The sequence below is a fragment of the Ornithodoros turicata genome, chromosome 1 (assembly GCF_037126465.1).
Source record: "Ornithodoros turicata isolate Travis chromosome 1, ASM3712646v1, whole genome shotgun sequence".
NCBI classification, from domain to species: Eukaryota; Metazoa; Arthropoda; class Arachnida; order Ixodida; family Argasidae; genus Ornithodoros; species Ornithodoros turicata.
In genome coordinates, this window is record NC_088201.1 from 60,219,412 (window position 1) to 60,245,823 (window position 26,412).

Genomic DNA, 26,412 nt, shown 5'->3' on the forward strand with positions numbered 1-26,412 from the left:
TAGTGGATGCTAAGTGGATGTAGCGCTGCGCTGCTATATAGCAAGTATAGGTTATCGCAATTTCGACGCGTCCTACACTTCTTTTTAAATTTCAGTTCCAGAAAGTTCTTAGGCAATTACAAAGAACCTATCCTCAGAGAGAAGGGGCTTCAAGCCGTTGACAGCAAGCCGAACTTTCTGGCTGACTTTTCCTGTGAAAATAAATAGACCCCCCCCCCCCACACACACACACACCGTTGATGTGCGAACGCATGCTATTTTGAGAAACTACAACGAGTAATTCTTGGTCTGCCAGAATGAATCGAATTGAAGAATATACGTTTCTTGTGGAATCTCACTTGAGTGTTTTTCCAAATTTCTTTTTTTGTGCAACGTTTTTCCGGTTTCTTTGTTGCATTCACACACACCACGCGAGGGTTGCAGGTGCAGCTACTCATGATAAGAGCTAGACGACTGCTACAGATGTCCAACATTTCTAGATAACACGAGTGGGTATGAAATAGAAGGAAACCGTCTTACGGACAATATATCGATAGCCTCAATATACAAGGTGTTTCACCTAAGGTGATAACTGGCTACTACTCGCCGGAGCGTTGGAGGGCCGTGTGCTTTGAGGCGATGGAGTTGGTTGGAGTACGGCTGCCCTTTACAGCGAACATAAGTCACGAGCGAATCCCGGTGCCAGCTGGTGCTTTCTGGGGTTTGTCCTGGGTTTGCTTCAGACGCTCTCAGATATATGTCGGCACAGTTCCCTTAGAACTCAGTTGTCTCGCGACGTAAACCCCCAATTATTATTATTATATTAGTTCCCTTAGAAGTCGGCCCAGTACGCACATTCCCCCATAGCGTTAGTCGTGATGTTGCCCACCTCTGTGAGGCAAACAACGGCGAGCACTTTCAGCACAACCACTAACGGATCATTTTTTCCCCGGCTCCAAAGACGGGTTTGCAAAAAACCGGTGCGGACCTGCCGCAGACGCGTGAGGAACGCGGGATCACAGCGCTCTCGAGCGTCCTGTTATCAAAAGAAGACTAGTCACAGTTCCCATTGACATTTCGGCTTGACATTGACTCATCGGTTGTCTGCGACAAGTCCCGCGTCGTTTTTTTGCAAACCCGAAAGGTAGCCTTTGGATCCGGGAAAAAAGGATCCGTTAGAGGTACAAAGTTACAATCAACGGGTTTCGTGTCGTTGTATCGCCCGCAACAACTTTCTCATTGACATTGTGGATCTAATCCTTCTTTTAAAAATCTGACTAACTAATTTCACTTAATTAATTACCAAAATAGTTTGAGTATCCTCACCCCACTGGTAACACCTGCAGTCCGTCTTTTTGGTGTGCACACCCGAAGACGCAGCCATCACCTTTACTACTCAAGCAGGGACGCCGATTAGTACAACATCAATACTGCCATTCAAGTAGAGGACTTGGACAGAAAGTGCTTTGCTAGCGATGAGATACAAGTCACCTGAAGGCCAACGTGACGCATATGAACATGATAAGAACCTTGTCGGAACCCAAGCAGGACAATGTACTGAAAGTCGAGTGCAATAGGGGTGGACGGGTAGGTGGAAGGCCTTGAACAGATTCGTAAACTAAATAACATTCATAAGATACATACCGCGCACCCCTATTGCACCCGACTTTCAGTACATTGTGCTGCTTGGGAAGCTCACCTCGGAAACCTGGCCTAGTATCCAATAATGTTGTGTATCGGGAAACCGTACATGATTACCTTAAACGTGAACGTCTTGAACAGCCTGGACAATGGGACTCATGGTCACCTCCATTATGTTGAGTGGGATGTACAGGGCCGTCCCAAACGGCTCTGAATGGACTTTGAAACAGGTGCGGTGGGCAACGTTGCCCGAAGTAAGGCGAATTGATTCCGCATCAATAACAGATAAATCAAGCTGAATCTAGTGCTCATCGAGCGGCGCACGGTCACGTGCCCGATCAACCCCAAGACCAAAGAGACGTGTCAACGGACGCAGTTTCCAGTGCTCCAGGCCAGTGCCATCAGACACGCGAGCGGTGACACGACCGGATGGACCGATACACATCATATGATGAACCATTTCAATCGTTGTATTATAAGAGCAATTAAACAATGATCCACACACAGCTGACACTGAGCATCGCGTTACAATTGTGTAATCGTCCCTCCACTTTTTTTTTTTTTTCCGATAGCACTCTGTCCTACAATCCCAAAATTAAGGTGAGTGGCTCATATGAAAGGGAAATCAGGCGGTATCATATCCTCTGGTAGTGCAGCACGGGTATTAAAAATGAGGATGTACGACAGGAGGCGCAGATTAATGGTCCAAAAACAGTGCAACATCACGACCTCAACAGCTCTTCGATTTGGATGAACTATGGAAGGAAGTCGAAAAGCGATGCTGATCACTTCACAACTGCTCGCCAAATAGCAGTTTATATGGATTGAGCAACACAGGAGGGAAATGATAGCGAAGGAAAACAGTAGAAAGGAACATTCAACGTGTGCTGTGGGTTGCAGACGGTGCACGCTTTCGAAGACGCACACACACACAAACAAACAAAAATAAAAAACACAGAAGAGTACATAATGCTCCCAACATCGTCCGTGTCCCATCCTGCGACGTCCTGCCGACAGTAGCCACTCGTCATTCTGATCTCGCGCCCCATCAACCAGCCAAAGTACGGGACGCTAATACGGACAGGACGCAATTCATTACAGTATCGGGAAATGTGGTAAACATCCATCCACATCTATGTAAGAAAACATCTACCGTCTTAGCATCCCCAAGATAGCAAGTTCAAGCCGTACCAGAAGTTCCATTTCATGTGCGCCGTATGTTTTCAGTGCTGTATTGTTCCGCTAGATAAACCGCGATATACCCACAAGACCGGAACACCCCGCACACAGTGCTTGTCTGAACGAAAGCCCGTCATATTAAGGTCAATATGTCAACAAGTCAACGCTACACGTTGGGAACTTCGTGACGCAGCTGAGTTCTAAGGTAGAGGGAAGAGAGTCGCGCGGATTATGCTTTTTAAATAGTATTGTGTCTTGGTAAATACGCCCGCCAGAACTAAAGCAATGACATAATCGGATAGTCTGTGCCACGTTCTTTTTTCGAACATGATAATTTGAGAATGGTCGCCGAGGCGGTTTAGTGTCCCCCATTATGTATCTCACTGTTCCTCTGCTGTGAAATTAATAATTTGGTGTGATATTAGTATCTATCGCGCTATTCTTTGCCTTGCCGCACTGCTTTTCCGAATTGTGCCCTGCGATACCATGTTCTGTAGGTAGCCCACTATTTTTTTTATTTTAAAATTGCTAAAATTCCTCAGTGCCGGGGAGCTAAAAAGACGACACGTATGGTGTCGTCTTTTGAGCTCATCTGGCATCTAGATTTGGCAACGTGACAAGTGGGAAATCACTCATGGTTTGCGATTCACTTTTCAGGAATATTTGCTACATTCCTGCGTTACACTGAGCAACACTGAATACTTTTACCGGGATAGTCGGCAATGAGGGTTGCACAGGAACGCTTCCGGGGCTTTTGTGACTGGCAGATGGGTGGCATGTAGATTCCTCGATGACACTCTGTCTCGGAGCAATGGTGAGTGGCACCGTTGGGGTTGAGCGTGTATTGGTGTAGCATCGGATCATCCAAGAGGTCCAGACTACTCACAGACTTCTCCAATTGGAATGTCCTCCAGTGGTCAAGCAGAATGCGGTTTTCCGTCCAGAATTTATCCACCGTCTTCATCGACATGAACCAACCAGACCTGTCACACACAAGTGAAGCAAAGGATTCGTACGGCAACAAACCGACAGAATGGTTTGGTTCAACACTTCTGCAATGCCACACCTCAACAACTTAGCGCAATTCATACGGGAGCGAAATATTTCTGTTGGAGTTTTCAACAACGCATTGGGTGCCACTCAGCAGAAACTCGCATATCTCCGAATGCAAGTTGGGCATCTGCGTCTCTTGGTGAACACCACACGTTACAGCAGTTCTTCAAGAGTTCTTGCTTTACGAAAAGTGTTTAATCCTGCATTTAGCAGCGCCTAGTTACGGCAGAAACATCACTGCTCCAGAAGTGTTACCGAGAAGGAACAGCTGATTGAGCACTTTCTGATGTTTTGTCATCACAGGGTCGCTAGCAGTTGCTAACCTGCTATCATTCCAATACTACATATATGACTTCAGTATGTCCCTAGTATGTTCGCTCCAGTATGTCTTTCAGGTCTTTCTATTACAAATCCAAGTTGGATTCCTTAATTTCTGAGGAAGTTTTCAGTGCCTGCAGAACAAATTTCAAATCATATAATAAATGCCCTGCCATCAATATTCATATTGCGCATATTTATACCATATATGCACGTAGGGTAGAACATTGCAAGTAAAAATATATAAGCGTGCGTAATCGTGTAATATGTCACCAAGGCCGGTTTCACATGAATGTCTTTCTCGGCCGTATGCTTCAAAAATAGAACCTAAGGCAATTGAGCTCCATAGTTCGAATGAGTCCGTTTTGGCTCCGTTAAAAACACGGCCGAGAAAAACTTACGCGTGAAACCGGCCTAAATGAGAGGATAATACTACTTAGAATGAAGTATTAGAGAAAGCATCACCACTGCATTTTTTTTTTCTTTTTAGACTCTCTGTGTAGTTGGAGTGTCATTCATATCACGGTCAGTGTTGTTCTGCGAAAGTGTGTTCATGGAGACACCACCTGGGCAACAGATAATGTATATCACTTCCATGTACAGTGTCCATCCTTACAGGTCTGGCCAACATCCAGAGGTCGCTGGCGTTAATGGAAATATCTCTTTAAGAGCGCATAACAGTGTCTGCTCTGTTGTGCAGTGCAACGTATTCCCAATAGGGAGCTTTAGCGCATCGTACGCTATCGCCTTTCTGCGCGTAAGAGATAGCGTGGTCGTTCTGCGCACTGCGCGAAGCTCTCTATGTTTTGCGCGTGCGCACAACCACCAACGCTACCCCTTACGTACACAAATGCGATAGCGTACGTAACAGATAGCGTTGGTGGTTCTGCGCATTGCGCGAAGCTCTCTTTCTGTTATGGGCGTGCGCAGAACCTTCAACGCTATCCCTTGCGTACGCAAACGCGATAGCGTACGATGTACTAAAACTCTCTAATGCCTCGAACCCAGCGGTAACGCTGGGCGACGCGCGCGTCTCTTAGGGCCACGCACTCGCGCGTTCCGGACGCCTTTGAGAGTTGTCAAGGAATATCCTCTGCCATACGTTTTCTGTATCCTCAAATACAAACTGCCTGTACACCAACAAAGTATGCGACCCACCTGCCGATTGGTCCAAGCGGACCGCAGTCGAGAACACGACCTGTACCTAGCCAGGGCTCCAAACTGGAACCAGGACCCATCCACAGCTCCAAATTGATCATCACTTCGGGTATGTAATCTTCCTTCGTGCAGTTCCTTTAAGAAAACAGCAGAATTATCCACACTGCAGGATGGACATGTTGCTGCATTTTATGCCTTGTCATCTACGCCCTCCACAGTCTCTCAGGCAGAGGTGGGCATCCTCACGAGGGCAAATGAGGGTGTCCTCACCCTCACCTCACGCCCGTTGAGGTGAGGTGAGGTGAGGTGAGGAAACATTTCTGAAAGGGAAATTGAGGTGAGGAAGAATTCTCAAAAGAGAGATTGAGGTGAGGTGAGGTGAGGTGAGGTGAGGTGAGGTGAGGAAAATGTTTCGAGAGGGAGGTTGAGGTGAGGTGAGGGAAAGTTTTTGACAAGGACGACACATGACAAGACAATTTGACAATTTTGACAAGATACATGATGTGTCAGATGAGATACACGTGCAAGTGAATATAGCTTATGTGTGCTTTACGTATTTAGCTAAGGTTTATTTTTATTTATTTATTATTATTATTTTCTTGGGAATAGCAAGCCGACACCCTGTCTGGCTGACCTTTCCCTCGTTCCTCTTCTTTGTTATCATTAAACATATCCCCCCCCCCCTAAGGTTTCAATACAATCAAACTAGTAAGTTGAGTCACATACATGATGTGAGACATATGAACAAGTCAATATAATTCCGTGCGCTTTTAGTGTTTAGATTTCAACAAAGCCAACCTAGTCAGTCTGTAAGCAGATGTCTTTCACGTATTATAGTATACGATTGTACATGACAACCAATGACCTTACCAGAGACTGATATAAGAATTGGAGGCAATTACACGCGCTTTAAGTGCAATAAGCGCAAATACTAGCATATAATCCATATTGCCACAAGTTGAACCATTGAGCTTTTAGTACGGCAATGAAGTTAAATGAAAAGGCACAATGGGTCTACATGTCTACATTAAGTAAGTCAACACATAAGTCACTATAGTAATCCGTATAGAACGTCTACCTGATTGCTTCAAAACAAGGGTCTTGAAGAAAAGGTCCCCGAATTCTGGCTACAAATGAATACGTCTGCTATTTAAATAATATTGATCGATAATATAAAGTCATAACAGACAAAAATGCAAAATGTACAAGTAATTCGAGGTATAGCTGCATACCAGCCCGAAAACGACTTCCGCAGCTCAATTATCATTCTCGTTTGAGAGATACTTTATAAAAGCCATTCCTGCTTTGCCAGTATGAAAACAAACAACTCATAATCGCTCGGTTTGTGCAACTTCTCTACCCATGTACCCTACGTCCAATTTTTACTGATTGTACATGCAGTGGATACTTGTTGCAAGAAGGACGAACCAAGTAAGGTAATGAATCTTAGCTGTTGGTGCTTGTCAGGAATCAACCAACGAAGCAGTAAAAAGCCAACTACAACGTATACACCTACCCACTCCTAATACATTTTTTTATTCCGTGTTAGCACCGCGAAGCAACTGTGGCTATGAGCGACGTCACTGAACTGAAAGAGCAATTGTGAAGTTAAAACGTTTTACAGAAACAGGTTAAAGGTGAGACGAGGCAAAAAATTATAACAAGTAGGTTTTAGAAAGAAGGTTGGGGTGAGGTGAGGTGAGGTGAGGTGAGGAACAAAGTCCCCACCAAAAATGAGGTGAGGTGAGGAGAACATCTGAGATGAAAATTGAGGTGAGGGCAAAGATCGTGAGGGCATTTGCCCACCTCTGCTCTCAGATGAGAGGCTTTATGGGTGAGGTGGTCTCAATCGGAGATCTGCGTAAGTTCCCATTTCGCTACAATATTTCATTGTTGTTGTACTGAAACTATTGTTGCATACACTGCACGATGCTGAGCATATTGGAGAACATGAAAGTTTTCAAGACACACGATAACTTTTCTCTTTTAATGTTTTCTGCGTATTATTCGATACGTTCAACGACGGTCAACAGTATTACATAACCCTGTGTCAATCCTGATGGCGTCGTAATCGTTTACTACATACTTGCTCATCTGACGTAATGTTACCTGACGTTAGTTGTTAGTGCAGTTATCTGCGCCGTTTCTTTAATGAAGTATAGCATGAGGTGGAGGAATAACGTCCTGATACTCGAACACGGAACGCCGAAGCAGCCAAGCGTATATTGCGGAACTGTCTTGGAAACACATTGGGAGGACTCGGCATGAAGAATAGCAGTCTTCTCTTCTAGTGCCGGCTTTTATGGAGAGTAGACAGGCTTTCGACATGTACCCTCAAAACTAGCAACATTGCAAGCAATGCAGTATAGAAGCTACAGCAATATAACTGCCCTAGACAGACAAGTCGACAAGTGTCTATGTATGAAGTGATACAGTGATGGTACTGCGATGTTGCATCCCTATTGCATCACTTTTCCATGTCATAAATATGAGTCACATTGCAGTTCGGCGCGAAACTCCCCGTGTCAGCTGCTTCTGATTTTCTAGTCAGCCCAGATACCGAATATTCGGCGAAGATGCGCACGCAGCGCGATGACAGTTCACCACCCCTACACCAGTGTGACGTAAACGCGACATTGCGACGAGCGTTATTGCTAGGCTGTGGACGCGTTTCCAACATATATGAAGATGAGCAAGCGGAACAGGATGCGAAGAACAGAACAGAGCGGAATCCGGGGATCTGCTAGCTCCCACGGGGACAGGTGTTCGAAGCACAAACTCTACAACGTTCGCACGAGCACAGTCCGTGTGGGCGAAGGCCCGTCTGAGGCATCCTTTCAGCCGTGGCCCACCGGAGACAATGGAAACAGCACGCGGCGCGGAGAGAGCCGCAGTCGAGCCATATAGTGTTCTCGGAAGCGACATGCACTGTTCAGCCTGGAAAGAGACTCCGAAGTTGTTCTGCGGAGGGAGATGGTCTAGTTGCCTCATGTGCAAATTTACCAGGAACCTTCAGTGCTGATTCCCTGTACAGAGACAATACCCACGTTCACCCAGGGCTTTAATCGCGGAGAATACGTTACGCATGAGAATGTTTCAATAGTCCGTGAGTTCCACGGACATCAAACCGATCAATCACGCGTTGGACGGACTCGTATGACGCGTGGCACAACGCCAGCCGCCTATAAGCCCTTGTCTATTCACACGATGCAACTTTACTGGCGCGCAACTGGGTAGCACATCTAGGTAGCGCCGTGTGAACGGGTTGCGCAACTCGGTTGCTAGAGTTCCAGCACGGATCGCTCCACGAGCTATTCTTCTGGCTACATTCCGGCCCAACCTGTTCATCACTTGACTCCTCCTCCGAAGACATGCAATCGTGATGGCTGGCTGTCGTGGCGTAACTTCCGAGACGTAAATGCCGCAAAACGGCCAGCGCGAGTTACGAAGACGACGCTAGCACCATGGAATCTCTCCTGTGAAGCATTTAATTTTACATGCACCACCTCCCGGCGGTTCATATACAATATATCACGAAAATGTGTTCTTGAATACGCGCAGCCGATGCAGGAACGAAGTTGCAGCAAAAGTTGCATCGTGTGGATCCACCCTAAGGAGTGGACTGAAGTTGCGCAGTGTACAGGATGCGTGCAGATCAACCTAAGTGGTATTTGCACACGTAACTCGCTGTCTAGTTGTACTTGAAGTGCCACTCCGGACTCGGAAAACAGCGTTTATTTAGTCCATAAAAAGAAGGTGCCTCAAGGATTCTATACGCGAAATTTTAATCCTGTTTACGAACGCTGTGCATTTCTGCCAATTTTAAAGATCTGCTGAGCCTCCACAAGTTTCGATGACGCAAGGAGCGGGTGACGTAATCATAAGCCCACAAATTGCCATGATGTCATGTTCTGGAGAGGGCACTCGTCTCCTAGCAACGACGCCGGCGTCCGGGAGGGTCACGTAGTGGAGAAGTCACGTGACGCTGATCGAAAGAGGGGAAAATGGGAGAGATGGCTTCTCCCTGCTTGTGCTTTCTCCAAGGTCGGAACGGTTGGTTGGGGATGTCACGTGGGGCTCCGCTAACAGAGTGCAAAAAGTGAGCCCCCACCCCACCCCCCACCCACCCACGGCAACCTTCTGAAGAGTGTCTGTCCCACCCGCAAGCTTCGCTCGAAAGGGACATTAGCGGCATGTATTTATTTTGTACTCACTATTATTTTAGAGCAGTTTTAATTTTATACTTTGCCTTGATACTGTGTCAGCGGAAGCTCACACGCATGTTGCGCGTGTGTATGTGTTTTCAACATTTAATAAATTCCCCAATGAAAACCATATGTACGAATTTTCGTGAAAATATGACAAGAAGGAGGAGACCCTTAGCCTTTTGAGTTCCAGTGTCTAGTGCATTTTATCACGGCAGGAGTTCAGATCCTTGTAGAATGTTATGTTTCCAAATGGCGAGTGAGCACTGTTTTAGATACGTGCGTAATTTTTATACGATTTCTTAGGGGCTACTACATGTCTCGGTCTGGGTGCAGGATTGTATAAGTGTTCTCATTGCAGTGCAACTTAATTGCGCTAGTCGGTATTCTGTCGAGTAAAAGTGTGCCTTGAGTTTGCACCATAGCGTTTTGCACAACCTGATGCAAGAAGAAATTCCACCGTTCTGCGCTCTGCTTAATTTAATGTGCTCTGTCGATATTTGTGAAGAAATATTACTTTGCGAACAGCTCCGCTTAATCATCAAATGACGGGCAGTGACTCACGAGAGCTTGTCGCAACCAGCGATCCGCCTCAAAGATTGCTTGGCGTCAAAAGTGTTGAAGGTTCGTAGTTCCACGCCTTCGTATCCGAGAAGTTCCTCTACCATGATCTTGAACATGTGCGAGACGATCTTGTGCGTCGGCCGTCGGCTGACCTCCACCACGATATTGTGTCGTTGTCCTTTGACGTATAGAATGCGCTTTGTTGGAAGCTTGATACCCTCTGAAACGAAAGAATCGCATAGTTCACTCAGTATTCTGCATCGGAATCTGAGCTGCGCTGCAAAAGTGGCACTTCCTTTCACTGTTCAGTTCACTGTTCAGTTAGTACACACGACACGCTGATACTCGTTGCCGAAGTTCAATTAAGAAGTCACCATCATACAATACAACAGTTTATCTCTGCGCAAGGGAGGGGAGAAATCACGTGACGGAAGGTCTGCCCAATCATAAGGCAGCGATAAGGGGGTATTCGTTGATCGGCATGGGTCCACAGGAGATACTACGTGCGCCTCATCCTTGAAATGGTATCCCCTAATCTGGGAGGAGGACCAATGGGGTCACTCCACCGGCAATAGGGGTGAGAGGGAAACTGGGGAGCTGCGCAGACAGCTGACCCTTGCATAGCGTATTCGAAAAGGATTCGACCTATAGGACTTAAAGGGGTTGTGACCCTTTGACAGATGTGGTTCATTACGTCATGCAAGCATTGCGCTGTGTGCCAGAGCATTGGGGGAAAAAATATTTTCTGCGTGTAGTACTTGGCGGGATTATAATACCCCCGAATACAGATAGCTCTGACGTCAAGCTCTGACGTCAGAGAAGCGAGACCTGCAGCCATTCCCATAGGGAGTCGTAAGCACGTGAAGTCTCTCGCGCTGCCTTATTGGTGGAATCGCTTGCAGTGATGTCAGAGCCGGATGACTTCCGGTATTCCCGGCGCCGATCTTCTACGCATCTACTACCCCGTTTGCTGTAGGGGTTGGAATGCAAGTTCACATCGATGGAAATAACGGTCATGAACATTTATTATGTCTGTCGGATGAAGTGTCGCCGCCCCTTCAAGTGTGGCCATGCGACTTTCCAAAGAGCGAGCTTCCAAAACTGTGAAGCTAGAGCAGCGTTCACTGTGAGTTCCTTTGACAAATCCCGACGTGGAGCAGTCGACATCGCGTAAGCAGCAAATTGTCCTCGTGTTTATACTCTGGACGGTCTGCACAGTAATTCGCCACGCAATACGCTGAAATCACTGCCTCCCAGACTTGTACGTATCTTGAGTACGTACTCAAAACACAGTACTTTAAATACTTTTGCCGGTATTTTGGTACTCTACTCAATACTTTTTGCGACAAGTATTTTTAATCTATTTAAAATACTTTTTTTCGGTATTTGCTAGTCAGTACTCAAAATACTTTCCTTCCTCGTCAAGCCATATCCAGCACACTTCCCGCCGTGCCGAGATTTTCAGCTAACTGGAATTTAACACATTTTTTTCTTTCTTTTTTCGGGAATTCGCGAATCTGTCATTTATCCTCTTGTACAATAGGCTGGTCCCACGCTTGGCCTTGATTGTCAATAGCCAACTTCGTCAGAAACCCGTTGCTATTCATATTGCCAGGTGAATCACCAGGGGATTAGGTACAAGAGAATCCCGGCATTTATTTCCTGGGTCACCAAAGCAATAAACACGTGCCAGATGTTGAAAGACCCGAATGGACATACAGGAGGGATTACGAAGTTTTGGGTCAGAACATACCAACAAAGTTTACTTGGGTTCACCAAAGTTCACCAAACATTACTTGACACCAAGACGTTGCAAATGAAAGATATGCTTAAGCATGGCTGATGAAGTTTATTCCTTTCATTTGTAAGGTCATGTTCAGAATACGCGTTTCACTTACTGCTACTACTAAAGTACTTCAAAGAGTATCTTAAATACTTCTTAGAGTATTTAGTACTCTACTCAAATTACTTTCAATTTTGAGTATTTTGTACTCTATTTTAAATACTTTTTACATAGAGTATTTAGTATCTTATTTTAAATACTTTTGCGCAGTATTTTGTACAAGTCTGCTGCCTCCAAATGAACTTGCAGGCGGTTTGTGTTTATCACTGTAGTAAGCGACGAGTGCTCCAAATCTGACTGCAGAACAAAGCTGAGCAACAGTTAGAGTGACATGTGTATGCAACTTTTGCTTTTCTGCACCACAAAAAAAAAAAGAAAAGGAAAATCGATAGAGACATACCCCTTCTGTAGAAGCAGTTTTTGGAGCCGTATGGATGGGCAGGGCTGCAGCAGAAGAGGACACTCAGCAATGCCGCCAGCAGGTACAACGCGCCCGACAGCCTCATGTTAGTGCCTCACCCATGGCAGTAGCATCGGTAACGTTGCAACCGACCTGGCGTACAAAAGAACATGAATCCATTTGACAAATATACGAAGCACAGTACAGTGGATGCACAGAGTTAACAAGAGAGCAAGTAAAGAAAGCGCTCGATATAGGACAGCGCAACTATTGTTCGCCCCCTTGAACACCCTGTGGACAAGAGTAGAGCAACTTATTGAAGTTACGCAACCAAGAAATCTAACACAGTACAGTATGTCTACAGTATAACACATACATACCGTATAGCACAGTCTAACACGGCATTGCACATACACATATCAGATGAAGTGAGTAAAATATGTCACGTCTCTCTAAAAATGCCACAAGCAAAAACAGCAGTCATGCATTTTAATTACAGCTACCTCACTTTGAAAATTAACTCCTCCACGGTACACTGACGGTGGCGTTTACGGTAAATATGCGAAAAAGTCCTGTAATCCTTCGCTTTAACGAAGTTGCGTTTCGCACACTCCATGCATCCTCTAACATTGTTGCGCACACAATGAAATCATCATGGACCGGTGCCTTTCTATGAGGGGTTTAGGAACGGGAAGTGAATCCTAGCCGAAAGCCTTTATTGATCATCACGTTTCGACGCACTCGAATCAAATAAAAAAAAAATGAAATAAATAAAAAGCTGTTGTATACCGTTGCGCTGAATCAAAACACAACCGAAAACTGTCTATCCCGTGTTAGCCATCGATTAAATATTAGTGCCTTTTTTGCCGGAGTTCCAGTTTCGAAAAGCGCATACTCTTGCATCACGGCAGAACAAAAACATAGAAGGGTATCTCCACTCTTCCCGATTTTTGTACACTCGCATTTTCGCAAATGATTTGTTTTACTTCGACATGCATAGGAATTGTTGGCGATAAGAATACATTCAGTAGTTAACTCTTCTGACGTGGCTTACCCATTTCAGAGGCAAAATAAAAAGGAGAATGAAAAATGAGAATGGAGAATGCAGAGCTTATTTCCAACCATTGCCACGAGCTGTGATATCAGTGAGGCTCAATCATCCAGACCTCTCGCCGTCAACAACTTCCGCGATATCAGGCCCCATACACTGTCAACGGCGAACTAACATGAAGTAAAAGCTTGCACTACCCTTAAACGTCAGAAACGCAGCACAACGCAATATAGATGCATTGAACATGAACTCTGTCCTTGACATCCGCCGTTAAAATAATAAAAAGATAAAACGCAGATAGTAATGACGAATATCTGCGGCATTTAATTACAGCTTACAATGGTACATTAAAATGTGACAGTCGCATCCCGTTCATCAGGACTCCTGCGTTCGCCTGTCCAACACACCGGTACTTGATTTCCAGAAAAGTGGGTGTTACATGGACTGCATACCTGCAGTGCTCTAAGAGTATTACGCACCACGGGTATCGTGCAAAATAATGAATTTATACACACACACGAAAAAAAAAAACACGATATACATGTACGAATTATTGGTTGCTTCCACGAATAACACACTTGGGTCCTGAGCAATTGGGGGTTTATGTCGCGAGACAGCTGAGATCATGAGCGACGCCACAGCGGTCGGTCTGTAGATTACTTTTGCCCACCTGAGGGTTTTTAACGTGCGATGAAACTTGGGTCCTGACGAACTGACGCAGCGACCGCCAAAGTTCAAGGAAGTTCAAGAGGGCGAGTTAAGCTTCATAATATAGCAGCTGGTCAAACCGGCACTACCTACGTCTCCATTTTTCCCCTTTTATATCTACAGGGTGTCCCAGAAAACGTGTCATTGAATTATAATAAAAAAACTACGCCACCTAGAATCATGCGGTCAACGGCATTTGTTTTTACTATGTTTTTGCCAACTCCTGATGCGAGTGTCATGTATCGTAAGCTTAATTATGTAAACATTTGCGAACTGAACTCGGAAATTTGCCAAGTAAAAGTCACTTTTTTGCCCCACCAGTATGAAGAGTGTGCCGAATTCACTCAAGTTTATGACGATTGACATTCACGAGCTATCTCATCGGAAAAAATAGCCGAACATCGTGCAACATCATGCACCGGACCATAACGCCCTGCGACTTTTTGAGCGCAATTGCTCTCAATCCGACGAAAGGAGGTTCCAAACCCAGCCCACAGAGTGATAGTTGAAAAAGTGGCAGTTCCTGAAATTGGGAGAGGGAAAGTGTGATCCCAGCGAAAGTCGGACTCGATAAGCCATACCTGTGTAATCTCCTTCTGCTATGCAGGTGTGGGCTGGGTTTCCAACCTCCTTTCGTCGGACTGACAAGGATTGCGCTGAAAAATTTGTCGCGCGCTAGCATGGTGTTCGGCTATTTTGTCCGATGAGATAGCTCGTGAATATCACTGTCAATCATCATGAATTTGAGTGAATTCGGCAAGCTCTTCACATTGGTGGGGTAAAAAAGTGACCTTTACTCGGCAAATTTCCGACTTTAGTTCGCAAAAATTTACATAATTAAACTTACGTTACGCGACATTCACATCAGGAGGTGGCGAAAACCTAGTAAGAACAAATGCCGTTGGCCACATGATTCTAGGTGGTGTAGTTTTTTTATTATAATTCAATGACACGTTTTCTGGGACACCCTGTATATGTATATCCAAGCAAACGTGCTGGAGCGGGGTGGTACGGGCCCGGATTAAGGTTAATACGACTAGATGAATCCAGAATGTTCCCAAAATTCTATGTCCGTGTACCAAACAGACCTCTACCCGAGAAACGTAATCATGACGTTGGTAAACAGTCTGAAGCCGAAACAAACGGGAAGGGGAGGGCCGGGTTCCACGAATGGGCAACTTCGTTGCCTCCTCTTGAAAGAAAAATAGGACCGAATGGCGCGTCTCTTTTAGGGACAATTGTAATCCCCTCAAGACCACGTGAATTTCGCGCTCGACCTTGTTCGCCTCTAGCTTCCAGCGTAGTTCAACTCTACCAAATTGCTGCCGCTGTCGAACACTATGACGTCATTTGTTTACAAACAGGGAGAGGTCCATTCCTGTGAAATGAATGCCGTTTAACTTGGATCTTTCCAACGTGTTTGCTTTCCGGCTAATGTAGGTTGTGGTCAGCGCGAGATGGCAGTTGTTTCTCCTGGCGGAAATAAAGGTGTCGTTATCATGATACCAAAACAAAAGGAACGGGATTTCTACGTTACGTCGTTCGTGATTCATGAGCTGAAGAACCTGCGATGTAGGCTTTCCCTCTCCTTTTCAAGACGGTCGACAATGCGGAGCGATCGCTGATTGGTCTCCGCAAACGATTTTCCAATCATCTACCGCGATGATTGTACAAGTGGACCTTTTTCACAACAGCCTATGCGCACGACCTAGAGGCGCCGGAGAGGGTTATCTCTGTCTTCACTAGATGGCGCAGTATGGGGACGACAGAAGTTGGGAGTCCGCGCGAACGGCGCGAGCTCATTGGTCCCAATCCGGACCGGTATTGTCCTTTGTGCTATATCCACGTGGATTTGTTTTTGCGCGCGCAGAGTGTGGTTCACTGGAGAGCCGCTAGGATACGATGCGTATGTGAAAAAGGTCCATTGGTCCCGTAAAAGAGCAGCTGTTGAGGAGAACCTAATCAGTGACACTTTTCACGCACACACGCCGGTGTTCACAGTCGGCTCCGTTGACGCCGAATGTAGGAACGCTACTTTCTCGTAGTATACCGGGTGTCTATTTTTAACCTTTACAGATTTTTTTTTATCAAAAAGGCTATGATAACAGCCTAGATGTCGTATTTGCAGTTGAGTTATACGGCCAGGCGGACATCCTCTCGAAGAAAGTGTGCAACTACAGGATGACTATATAATGACCTAAAATTCATTACTTAAAGGGGCACTAAAATGCAAAAACAAGTTCACTTTAAATTACGTTACACGCTATGTTAATTTCGTACTTGTTACCATAATTCAAAACTTTGAGTCCGTTTCGAAGCCGCAATAATAATTACACCGGACTCATTCTTGCTTCGGCGCTATGCAGTGAACGACGCTTCAGCTCGTGCATCGGTGTTTCTAGTCGAACATGCGCGTGCATGCGCTTGCCACGCCATGGAGCATTCCCGGTATTCCCGGTTCAAAACATAGTGCGCGTTGCAAACCGGACTGGCGTCTCTGTCCGAAGGACGAAAAGTAAAATGTTGTCAGTGGAACATTTGGGAGAACTATTGTGGGCTACAATTCAGTGAATCTGTATTGAAAAATGCAGCAGTATGCATCATGACGCGAATATACGGAACACTACGATCGGACCCGTTCCAAATCCACGCGCACACGATAGGCATGCGCACGCTTCTCCTGCTGTCTCATTGGATGCCGCCAATCTTTGCCTCCTGGGGATACCATTCGTTGCCGCCAAAGACTGCTCTGTCTTCATTGCGTTTTTCTTCCAAATGACAGCGTTGTGTGAACTAATTTTGTTTGATTTGTACTAATTGGAACACGGACTTTCATTTGAGAGCAAGTTGTTTTTGCATTTTAGTGACCCTTTAACTCTTTAATTAGGTGATTTCTGGCAAAAGCGAGATAGCAGAATGAAAGACTATATCCCTGTCGAAAGCCATCCCATCTTATTGAATTCCAGAAACATGCACGCGCATTAAAATATCCGTCCCCGAATTTCGATACGCACAAATGAGCCGACACAGAAAAAGCACGCTGTATCAGAACATCATGTGCCCAACACAAGTCAATCGGTGGAGACAACTCCTTGCAATGGATCCCCTCCCACGTCGGCATCAGTGGCAACGAAAAAGCGGACCAACTAGCATCTGCTGCACACCATAGCACCTGCCCCAGTTGGCCAAACCCGCAGGGAGACAGCGACAGAAAATTTGTTCTCAATGAGATATAGTAGTTAGTAGAGTTATAAAGTTAGTAGTGGTCAGTAGATAGTACTTACATAGCATCCTGGGATCCGCGACATCGTGCAAAATAATCGACTAGATCTCCTGTTGAAAGGACTTTCCCACAATACACAAACCCTGCTTTACAGGTTGCGAGCAGGAAGCACTTTCACTAAATAACAATGACTGACTCTCTCAACAACGCGAATTGCAGACACTGTCAGAAAAACTCACACATCGAACACATCGTACTTACTGCACTGCATACAGGGTGTCCCAGAAAACGCGTCATTGAATTCTAATAAAAAAAACTACGCCGCCTAGAATCATGCGGTTAACGGCATTTATTCTACCTCCTCATGTGCATGTAATGTAACCTAAGTTTAATTATGTAAATTTTTGCGAACTGCACTCGGAAATTCGCCAAGTAAAGGTCACTTTTGTATCCCACCAACATGAAGGGCGTGCCGAATTTACTCCAATTCATGATAATTGACAGTGATAGTCAGGACCTATCCTGTCGGGAAAAATAACCGAACATCATGCTTCTCCGGGCACCTGAGTATAACGCGCGAGGACTTTTTGAGCGCAATCTCTGTCAGTTCGATGAAAGGAGGTTGGAAACCCAGCCCACAGAGTGATAGTGAGTGTTTCTGAAATTGGGAGAGAGAAGGTACGGTCCCAGCCGGGACCGGACGCGATAAGCTATGTCTGTGTTATCTCCAATGTATATCTAAACAGGTAGCGCAACTCCCACAGGCCCCTGTACGTGTCTTCAGAATGACGCCATGATAGAGACGGTCAGCGCCATCCATACGTTGCGCGGACTACTACGATTGTAAATAAATGACAGCAGAGATGACGTCAGCAGTGTGAATAATAAGTAGTGCATAATTAGCCATGACACGTTTACATTCGCGCACTTCGTTTGCGTTGTATTCCCTTTTCCTCACCCAGGCAACAATACCAGACGAGAACACAGAAAAAGAAATCATATCAGGTTTAATGGACCATATCAATTCGAAATACATACAGTTATCACAGATTTTGACACCTCCAAACAGAAGGGCACCGTGATGACCACGCAGAAATTAGGAAGGTTCACTTGAGGTTCATTTCTCACCTACACTCTTAAAAATGAACTTCACCGCATAGCATGCTCCAAGCCTACCATCATCGCGAATGATATCGTTATCTGCCCTGATTTGTTGAAAACGGGAGGCGTACGCCTTTTCTGTGACAATTATGAACAGCATAAGTGTCACAAAAAAAGGCGTACGCCTCCCGTTTTCAACAAATCAGGGCAGATAACGGTATCATTCGCGATGATAGTTGGCTAGGAACGTGCTATGCGGTGAAGTTCATTTTTAAGAGTGTAGAGCTATACGCAGACTTGTGCCCGTTACCAAACAAAAGGAACTAAATACCGTTACCCGTTACTTCAGAAAAAAGTAACTAAATACGTTACTCGTTACCAACATACAAAAGTAACGAGTTCTCGTTACTCAAAGGTAACGAGTTACTTTTGCGTTACCACCGCATAGTTAAAGGAGCCAACAAACATGCCGTCACTTGCCCTCAACTGATTATTAATGAGGAATTGCAATTCACAAGAAGCTGATTCTCGAAACTTACATCAGTGATTTCGTTCTCTTTCGTGTGAAGACATCTGCAGCCGTAGTGGGGGTGGTCGCATATTATGAAAACATAAGAAAAGACACCGGTTTTCGCGCCGCCGATCACCAACGGTTCCCAAAAACAGACAAGGGGCTGCGTCATAATTTAGGGCGTTCAGAAGCTTAGCAAAGACAAGAAATGCTAGAAGTCGAAACGCGTTTTGGGAAGGAGTGACGGTCGGAGATTACGGCAACAAGAGAGCCAACAACACCTTCAGCGAAGGACTGCAATAATAATTTGAGTCACACGTGGTCGTGGGTGACACAGGTCAAATCTGCACGCATTGCGCCACACGGAGTGCCGAAATGTGCTCCCCCGCGCTGAAGAAAAGGAACCAGTAACGCCAGTAACGAGTTACCAATTTTTGTAACTGATTCCGTTACTATTACACTTTTTAAAAAGTAACTGAATCGTTACTTCGTTACCAAAAAAAGTAACCGTTACTAAGTAACGAGTTACTTGTAACGAGTTAGGCACAACTCTGGCTATACGTACATGTAGTGATTAGACGTTTACATTTGTCCAATGAGTGGCCATTATAGGTCCATTGCAACAAAACATGACATCGTTGGTGCACAGTTGATGCACTCACGCTATCATGGCCGCTCGTCCCATGACGATTTTTTTTTTTTTTCGGGGCCAGCAACAGGGGATGCATTGTATTCATCTGTTCACACGTGTTAATCTTGGTCTACAGCTCCTAGGTATGAACGTCGCTTCCTGTTTAACCCCAAAAGTGTACGAACTCCGTATTACAATGAACGGACACACGGCGCGGATACAGAGATGCATGGATAAACACGCCCACTGTGACACATGCCCAAAGGAGCAGGGTACGGAAATGCACTCTGGTGGTAGATGATTTCGTATATGTGCACGAGTGGGGCAACAAACTTTTTTCTACATTGAAATTATGAATAACATATTAGTACACACACAAACCATGCCCATGTTGTAAAGTTCTTTTGTTTACGGTCGTATCTCTACTACCAACACCCAGGATCGCTCGCGCCTCATGATGGTAGCCTTGCCGATGGGTCTGATTTGGTATTTTCGCTACCAGTTTAGATATACCTTGTTATCTCTTTCTAGCATGCCGGTGTGGGCTGGGCTTCCAACCTCCTTTCGTCGGACTGACAATGATTCCGCTGAAAAGTTCGTCGCGCGCTATCCTCTTCGAGCTCCGTAGAACATGATTTTCGGCTATTTTTTCCGATACGATAGCTCCTCAATATTCCTTTCAATTATCATTAATTTGAGTAAATTCGGCACGCTCTTCATGTTGGTGGGGTAAAAAAGTGACCTTTACTTTGCAAATTTCCAAGTTCAGTTCGCAAAATTTTACATAATTAAACTGAGGTTACATGACATGCACACCAGGAGGTGGCAATGACCACATGATTCTAGGTGACTTAGTTTTTTTTTTTAAATTAAAATTCAATGACACGTTTTCTGGGACACTCTGTATACTGTAGTGAGGGAAAAGTACCTTGGACACTGCAGACAATTAAAAAAAAGGACATCCACGGTTTTCACGGAAGGACATTCAAAAACTCGCAGCCTCGTCTGCTTTCTCCAGGAGTCTGGACTCGCTCAAACAGTATGAGTCCAAGTTTCTTTGCTCGGGATTCTCACTAGCTCTGTCAGTGACTGCCCTACGTCCCCTTGACTTTCGGCCTTCATCATTCCTTCATCTGTTATCACATCATCTCATGTCATCCTGGCTACAGTCGTGGCGCTGCCTACACACGTGAGGCCAACAACGGCAAGGCAGTCTACGTCGTCACCACCACCACCACCACCACCACCACCGTCGCGGGAGACCAATCCGAGGCATCACCGTTCTATTGGGCTTCTACGTTTCCTTTCTTTGTTTTTTTCTATTTTTTTTTGCGTTTTTGTTCCGACAGGAAAATCAGGCGTGTTTCGCGTTCGCTCTCAGTGGCACTGCTGCCATGGTGGCGAATAAATAACAACATCATTCTTTTCTAACATCGGCGGATATGCCCCAATTTGAAAGCATATTTACTTATGACATCAAGAAGAGTGCATATGTCGTGAGCATTACGATATGTTCTTGTCTCCTCTTCTTTTCTTCACACTTCGCTGTGTCAACGTAGGTTCGAAAGACACAAATTTAGACGCATCAAAGCGAATTAATGTTTGCGAATGTTAGATTAATGTAAGTTGATCTAAGCTTAAAAAGTTGATTCATGACCTCTGCTAATTACTGGACATGGACTAATTAAACGTTTTCGACGAAATGGGATGGCGTACTCAACATATTATAGAGGCTTCAGCAAGACGACTTATTTCCTCTTTTACCTAAAAAATCATTTAGCTAAACAATGGTCCATAGCGTTGACTTGAAGGGCATGCTCAAACGAAGGACAACGGGAATGATAATTAGAACAATTGCACATTTTCAAATAAGTATTTCTCAGCAGTACACTCCTGTGTACCGAACCATTTTGGGGTGGTGCACAACCGCACACTGCGCTACTCCGGTGTGGTGGAGCTGAACTCGACTCCCCGAAAGCAAGAAGAAAAAAAACTGTTCCAATCTCCGCTTTCGTATTCATCTGTGCGGGTATACTTTTCCCTTGAAAGAGGACTCCCTGCATTAGATTAGAAATCTTTCATTCTTTTGCCTAACAGTGAACGAAAAAGAAAATAGACGAAATAAATAAATGTAGGATACTAGCATAATACAGAGCGTCCTACATGCAACTCCTACCGGCGTCTGTCCGACACCGGTCTCTGTGGCAGCATAGCAATTTGTCTGGTTGGACGCCCTTGAAACCACGCAGCAAAAGAAACGACACATCTGCCAGTTGAATTCAAAATGCCGACATTATCTCTTCTTTTTGTCATGCAAATGCGCTGCATAGGAGCTCTCGAACATAGTCATACACTGTCTGCGTTTTGTTGAACTTTCGAGGAACACTTTTTGCCCCACAACAACGCACCGTCGTTCATACCCACCGTGACTGACATACCATGAATCCAAATTTGCTTGTCGTCCATTTCCTTTTACTCCGCGCAAATATCAGGGTGGCAAAAAATCAAAGCGTCAACTGGAGCTTGAAGCCGCGATGGGCAAGCGAGCGAAGAATAAAACAGCAAAGCGGCGCGAAAAAAAAAAAGAAAAGAAACGCGTGTATAATTCAGACAGAGTTATGGGAGGGGAGGGGAGGGGAGGGGAGGGCAAACCATGCAAGGTCTGTGTTTCACTTTTGTTTGCTTGGAGATGCTGCGAAACCCTTATTGTTCAAGAGCCCATAATTTTCGCGAGTTTTTAAGGGCACACAAATATGTCTCGTCAAGATGCGACACTTCGGAAACTATATGCTGGAGTCGCAAACTTTATCTTCGCAGTTGGGTGTACGGATTATACTGTTAAGCGTTTGAGCGGCTTTAATGCAAGAGCATGCGCAATTTCGCTTTGATCATATGAGCTATACGGGCATGTCTCGAGCTCATGACGAAGTGAGCAATTGAGCGACGAATTTTAACGTCCAGAATTCGCAAAATTTGGTGGCCGCGAACATGCACCCGATCCACGAAGAAATTGAGGTCGCGAACTGAAAGCGTTTCACAGTATTTGCAAGAATGTAACACTGCACGTTATTCTTTTCTTCTTCTTCTAATTACTGCCAATTACAAAGAGAGAAGCTTATTGACATGTCCGCATGATAATGATATGAATACTAGAAAATTTCGTTATCGTGAACGTGCTGAGCGTTCGCGAACCCAAGAAGTGGGACGTACTGGAAGTACAAGAAGTGAGAAAGCACTATGCATGCGTGCTATGTGCTATCTTAAACGCATTGAGGAATATCCTGTCATCAGAGTGAGAGAGAGAGGAGGATAGAAAAAAGTGGCAGCTTGCAACTCCGCAGGACGCTCGAAGGTTTTGCATTTTCGTATCTTTTATACTGGAGCACAGAAGCTCGCTGCAGTTTGCGGGCGAGAGACCTCGAGGTTGTGGCCCACAACTTTGCAATTAAACCATCAAACTATGTCCACAAATTAAGGATAACAATAATAAAGAAAATTAATTAAAACTTGCACAAATGACTGACACAATATTACCTTGAAGTAGGCAATATCGGGAATAACCAGTGTTGTACAGCTCCTGTCAACCTTAATAATAACACCGGAAAAAAATAGGGTCTCGTTCCCGAACGCGATCACAGCAACCCTTGGGGACATGAGAAAATCTTAGTTGAACAAAATTATTCTGTTAGTTGAACGATTTTTGTTCATTTAAAGTTACTGTAAAGCAGCACCGATCAAATGTCATTTAGTGTGGCTATTCGATAGTCCAAGCCACCAGGACAAAAACTGTGCAAGTTTCATTCCAATCGACGATGCAGTTAATTAGAAAATTACAATTAAAGATTACGGGCAACACTGTACTAAGTATTCGAAATGAATCCGTACTTCTGACACATACGGCGGCAGCCACATTGCATGCGTATAACACTGGGCCCGACATAACAATCCACCATAAAATCCGCCCCTGCGATCCACACAACGATCCACATCTGAGGATAAACGGATAAGCGAACTGAAATGAAATGCTGAGCCGTTGAAAAAAATGTGTCAGACGTTCAAGAAGCCAGACAGCGTCGGGACTTGTTTGTTCACAGAGAGTTTGTTCGTTCGAAAGAGGCCGCGAACAAAAGGAGCGCGCAGGCGCAGCAGAGAAGTAGGGAGAGCCCCCATCGAACAGCGGCCAGCACTGGGTTACTTCGCAAAAACAGGGGTTAACAGGTTAAACTGTTAACAGGGGTTTCAGAATGCATAGGTAAACAGGAAAACTAATAATATGGTTACTAAAATAACGAAGTTCCGATGTCATAGTGTGTAATACCAATTTTCAGTGTTGCCCGATGTACAGGGGGTTGTTTGACACCAGGCGTCGCACCGCTCCACTACGCCGCATCTTTCATGGCAAATTAAAAATATTTATAGCGCGTTGTCGGTCGTATGGTTCCGCATATGGTATTTAGAAGCAACAAAATATCTAGTCACATCACCGGCATATCATGCTTGTCTACTGCTTTACAGTACCTTTAACATTCCCAGAGTGCATCCAGGGTGGCTGTTATCGCGCTCGGAAACTAGATCGAATTTTTTTTAGAGTTATTATGAAGGTTGACGGGAGTTGTACATAGCGGCGCTAATAGTAACGCCGCTACCGTATTCGCTACTTTTTTCAGTAGCGGAATAACGATCCCGCTACATTTTAAATTGTCAACGGGAAAACTATTTCCGCTACAAATATGGCTAGCGGCGGACTTTTTCTCCGCTACCGTTACCGCTACTTTTCATAATATGGGAGACGTGGAACACACACACACACAAAGCGTAATAACGGCGAAGCACTTTTTTTTTCTTGTTACTCCTTTCCTTTACTTGTTAGTGAGGCAGGATGGTGTGACGATCTTCCTTAGTTTCACTAACTCTCATAAGCTAAGCGCAATCGTATATTTACGAATATAATTTGCGTTGTTCTCTGCATTTTTTAGCTTTTTTAGCTCACATTACTGCTATATACGGGCTACAAAGCAATGGTTTTTGTCATACAATCAGTTGCAAAACTAGTGTGAGCCCGGTGATAGCACATGTCAAACTGTGTCTTACAGCTTTATTATTCGGAGCAGATATACCCAGCGTCGTGTCCTTTGGAACAGGAATATACAAATATGTCGGAGACGTAACGAGGTACCGCCATAGTCAGAGCACTCCAAACGTATCGCATACTTTGCTGTATGGTGTTCGTGCCACAGGTAATTTCTGGAAAGCTGGAATTATCTCAGCTTTTAGCTCTGCACGAGCCGACTTTTCCGGGTTCGCCCCGGCCCGGGCGCATCGAAAAATGGCTGGGTCCGGCCCAGACCTTCCTATTTTTATCAGGCCCGGCTCAGGTCCAGTGAGTAGAGCCGGGCCCGGCCTGGCCCGGTGACTCAGCAAATGGAGTCCCGCCCAGCATTTCCAGCAGCTTGTAAGTATTTCTAGCGGTTATCAAACAAACAGAATAAAGCTGTAGTCCCTCAAAAATAATGAAGAATTAGGAATTAAACCAGGTTTTTAGCCATTGTTTTTACCCTTGCTCGCCGCACTGCTGCTCATGTTCATGTTAGGAAGAGGACCTACATTTGAGCAGTTCTTGTGGCTCATGCACCTCAACAAGTGATGGCAACAGGGACCAGGCCTGCACGTGCATTTTGGTAAACTGCACTAAGTAATATCATAATGAAGAAGTAATAGTGAAGAGAGGAAGAAGTGAAGCAAATGGCTTCATCTTAATTATAACGCTAAGTTTATGGGCATGCAGTATAGCAGCAGTCTCTCCGGATACCATCCGCGAAGGCTACAATACAGTGTGTAAATAAACAATTTCAGTGCTCCTCAACGTTGCGATAATCATTCATGAAGAACTATGTACGAAGAACTTGAAACTCCTTTCAAATTTTCAGTGCCCGATTTGGAAACGCAGCTTATTTATTTGTGTTGGTGTGTCAAGTGAAGTTTTTTCGTGTTTAATTGTACATACACCGAGTGCCCAATAACTGCACGGCTCCTGTTTTTCGGTATACTGTTATGCTGAGAATTTTGAGACAATTACGGTCCTTAATTTTCTGTCCGGTCCTCCATGATATCGTCGAATGAGTGCGGTCCGCGACTCGATTTGAACTTGAGTCTCCTGGCCTAGATGGTCTGTGACCCATGTGACTTTAATGCACCCACTTGCGGGGAACGTACGGCATGATGGGTGGGTTCGCACCCGTCTCTACAACACATTAGCAGAGTCTGCATGACCTCAATAGGAGCAGGTGGAGTTGGCTTGTCGAGTTCGTCTCGCTTACGTAAACGCTGTCGGGTCGTGTTGACCCAGCGCGCGTCGAGTCAAGTCAACCCGAAAGCAGGGGGAAGGCCGTTGCGATCGCCTCAGGTCGGGGCGAGTACATGTAAACAGCGTTGGGTCGGGTTCGACTCAGCCAGCTAGTCAATTCGACCTGCTCCTCAAGGGTTCATGTAAACGAGGCTACAGTGTAATCATCTCGCACCTGATGAGAACAACGCCAGCTCTCCCAGCATCACGGCGTTTCCTTTGAAGATGACCTGATTCCCTTCAGAGTCTCACATTTGACAGAGAGCTCCAAAACATTTTGTAATATCGTTCTCGAAGGCCAAGGTTCTTCATAAAAGGGTTTAGACATCCCTCGGTACGTTTAGACAAAGCGTTTTCCTCTTGCTCTGCACCACCTTCGGATGTAGTTCCGTATCGGGACCACTGGCTTTTTTTAAAGAAAAACGAATAAAAACAAAAATCTAACGCTTTTACGTGAAAGAGGAAGTAATTAGTAACGAAATTCAACAGGAATGTCCCTCGTAT

The 26,412-nt window shown here is 45.1% G+C and overlaps 1 protein-coding gene across 4 annotated transcripts in view; it reads right to left on the reverse strand.

The window, feature by feature from the left end:
• The window catches only part of LOC135378282 (atrial natriuretic peptide receptor 2-like), a 765,968-nt gene that overhangs the window by 67,859 nt on the left and 671,697 nt on the right, over positions 1–26,412 (reverse strand). For all 4 annotated transcript variants that reach the window (XM_064611266.1, XM_064611267.1, XM_064611268.1 and 1 more), the window contains 4 exons: positions 12,341–12,493; positions 10,098–10,317; positions 5,329–5,463; positions 3,508–3,782 (listed from right to left, as the gene is read on the reverse strand). In XM_064611266.1, the coding sequence (XP_064467336.1) occupies positions 3,508–3,782; positions 5,329–5,463; positions 10,098–10,317; positions 12,341–12,446 (736 nt within the window). In that variant the 5' untranslated portion in view covers positions 12,447–12,493. The remainder of the gene's footprint in view (positions 1–3,507; positions 3,783–5,328; positions 5,464–10,097; positions 10,318–12,340; positions 12,494–26,412) is intronic.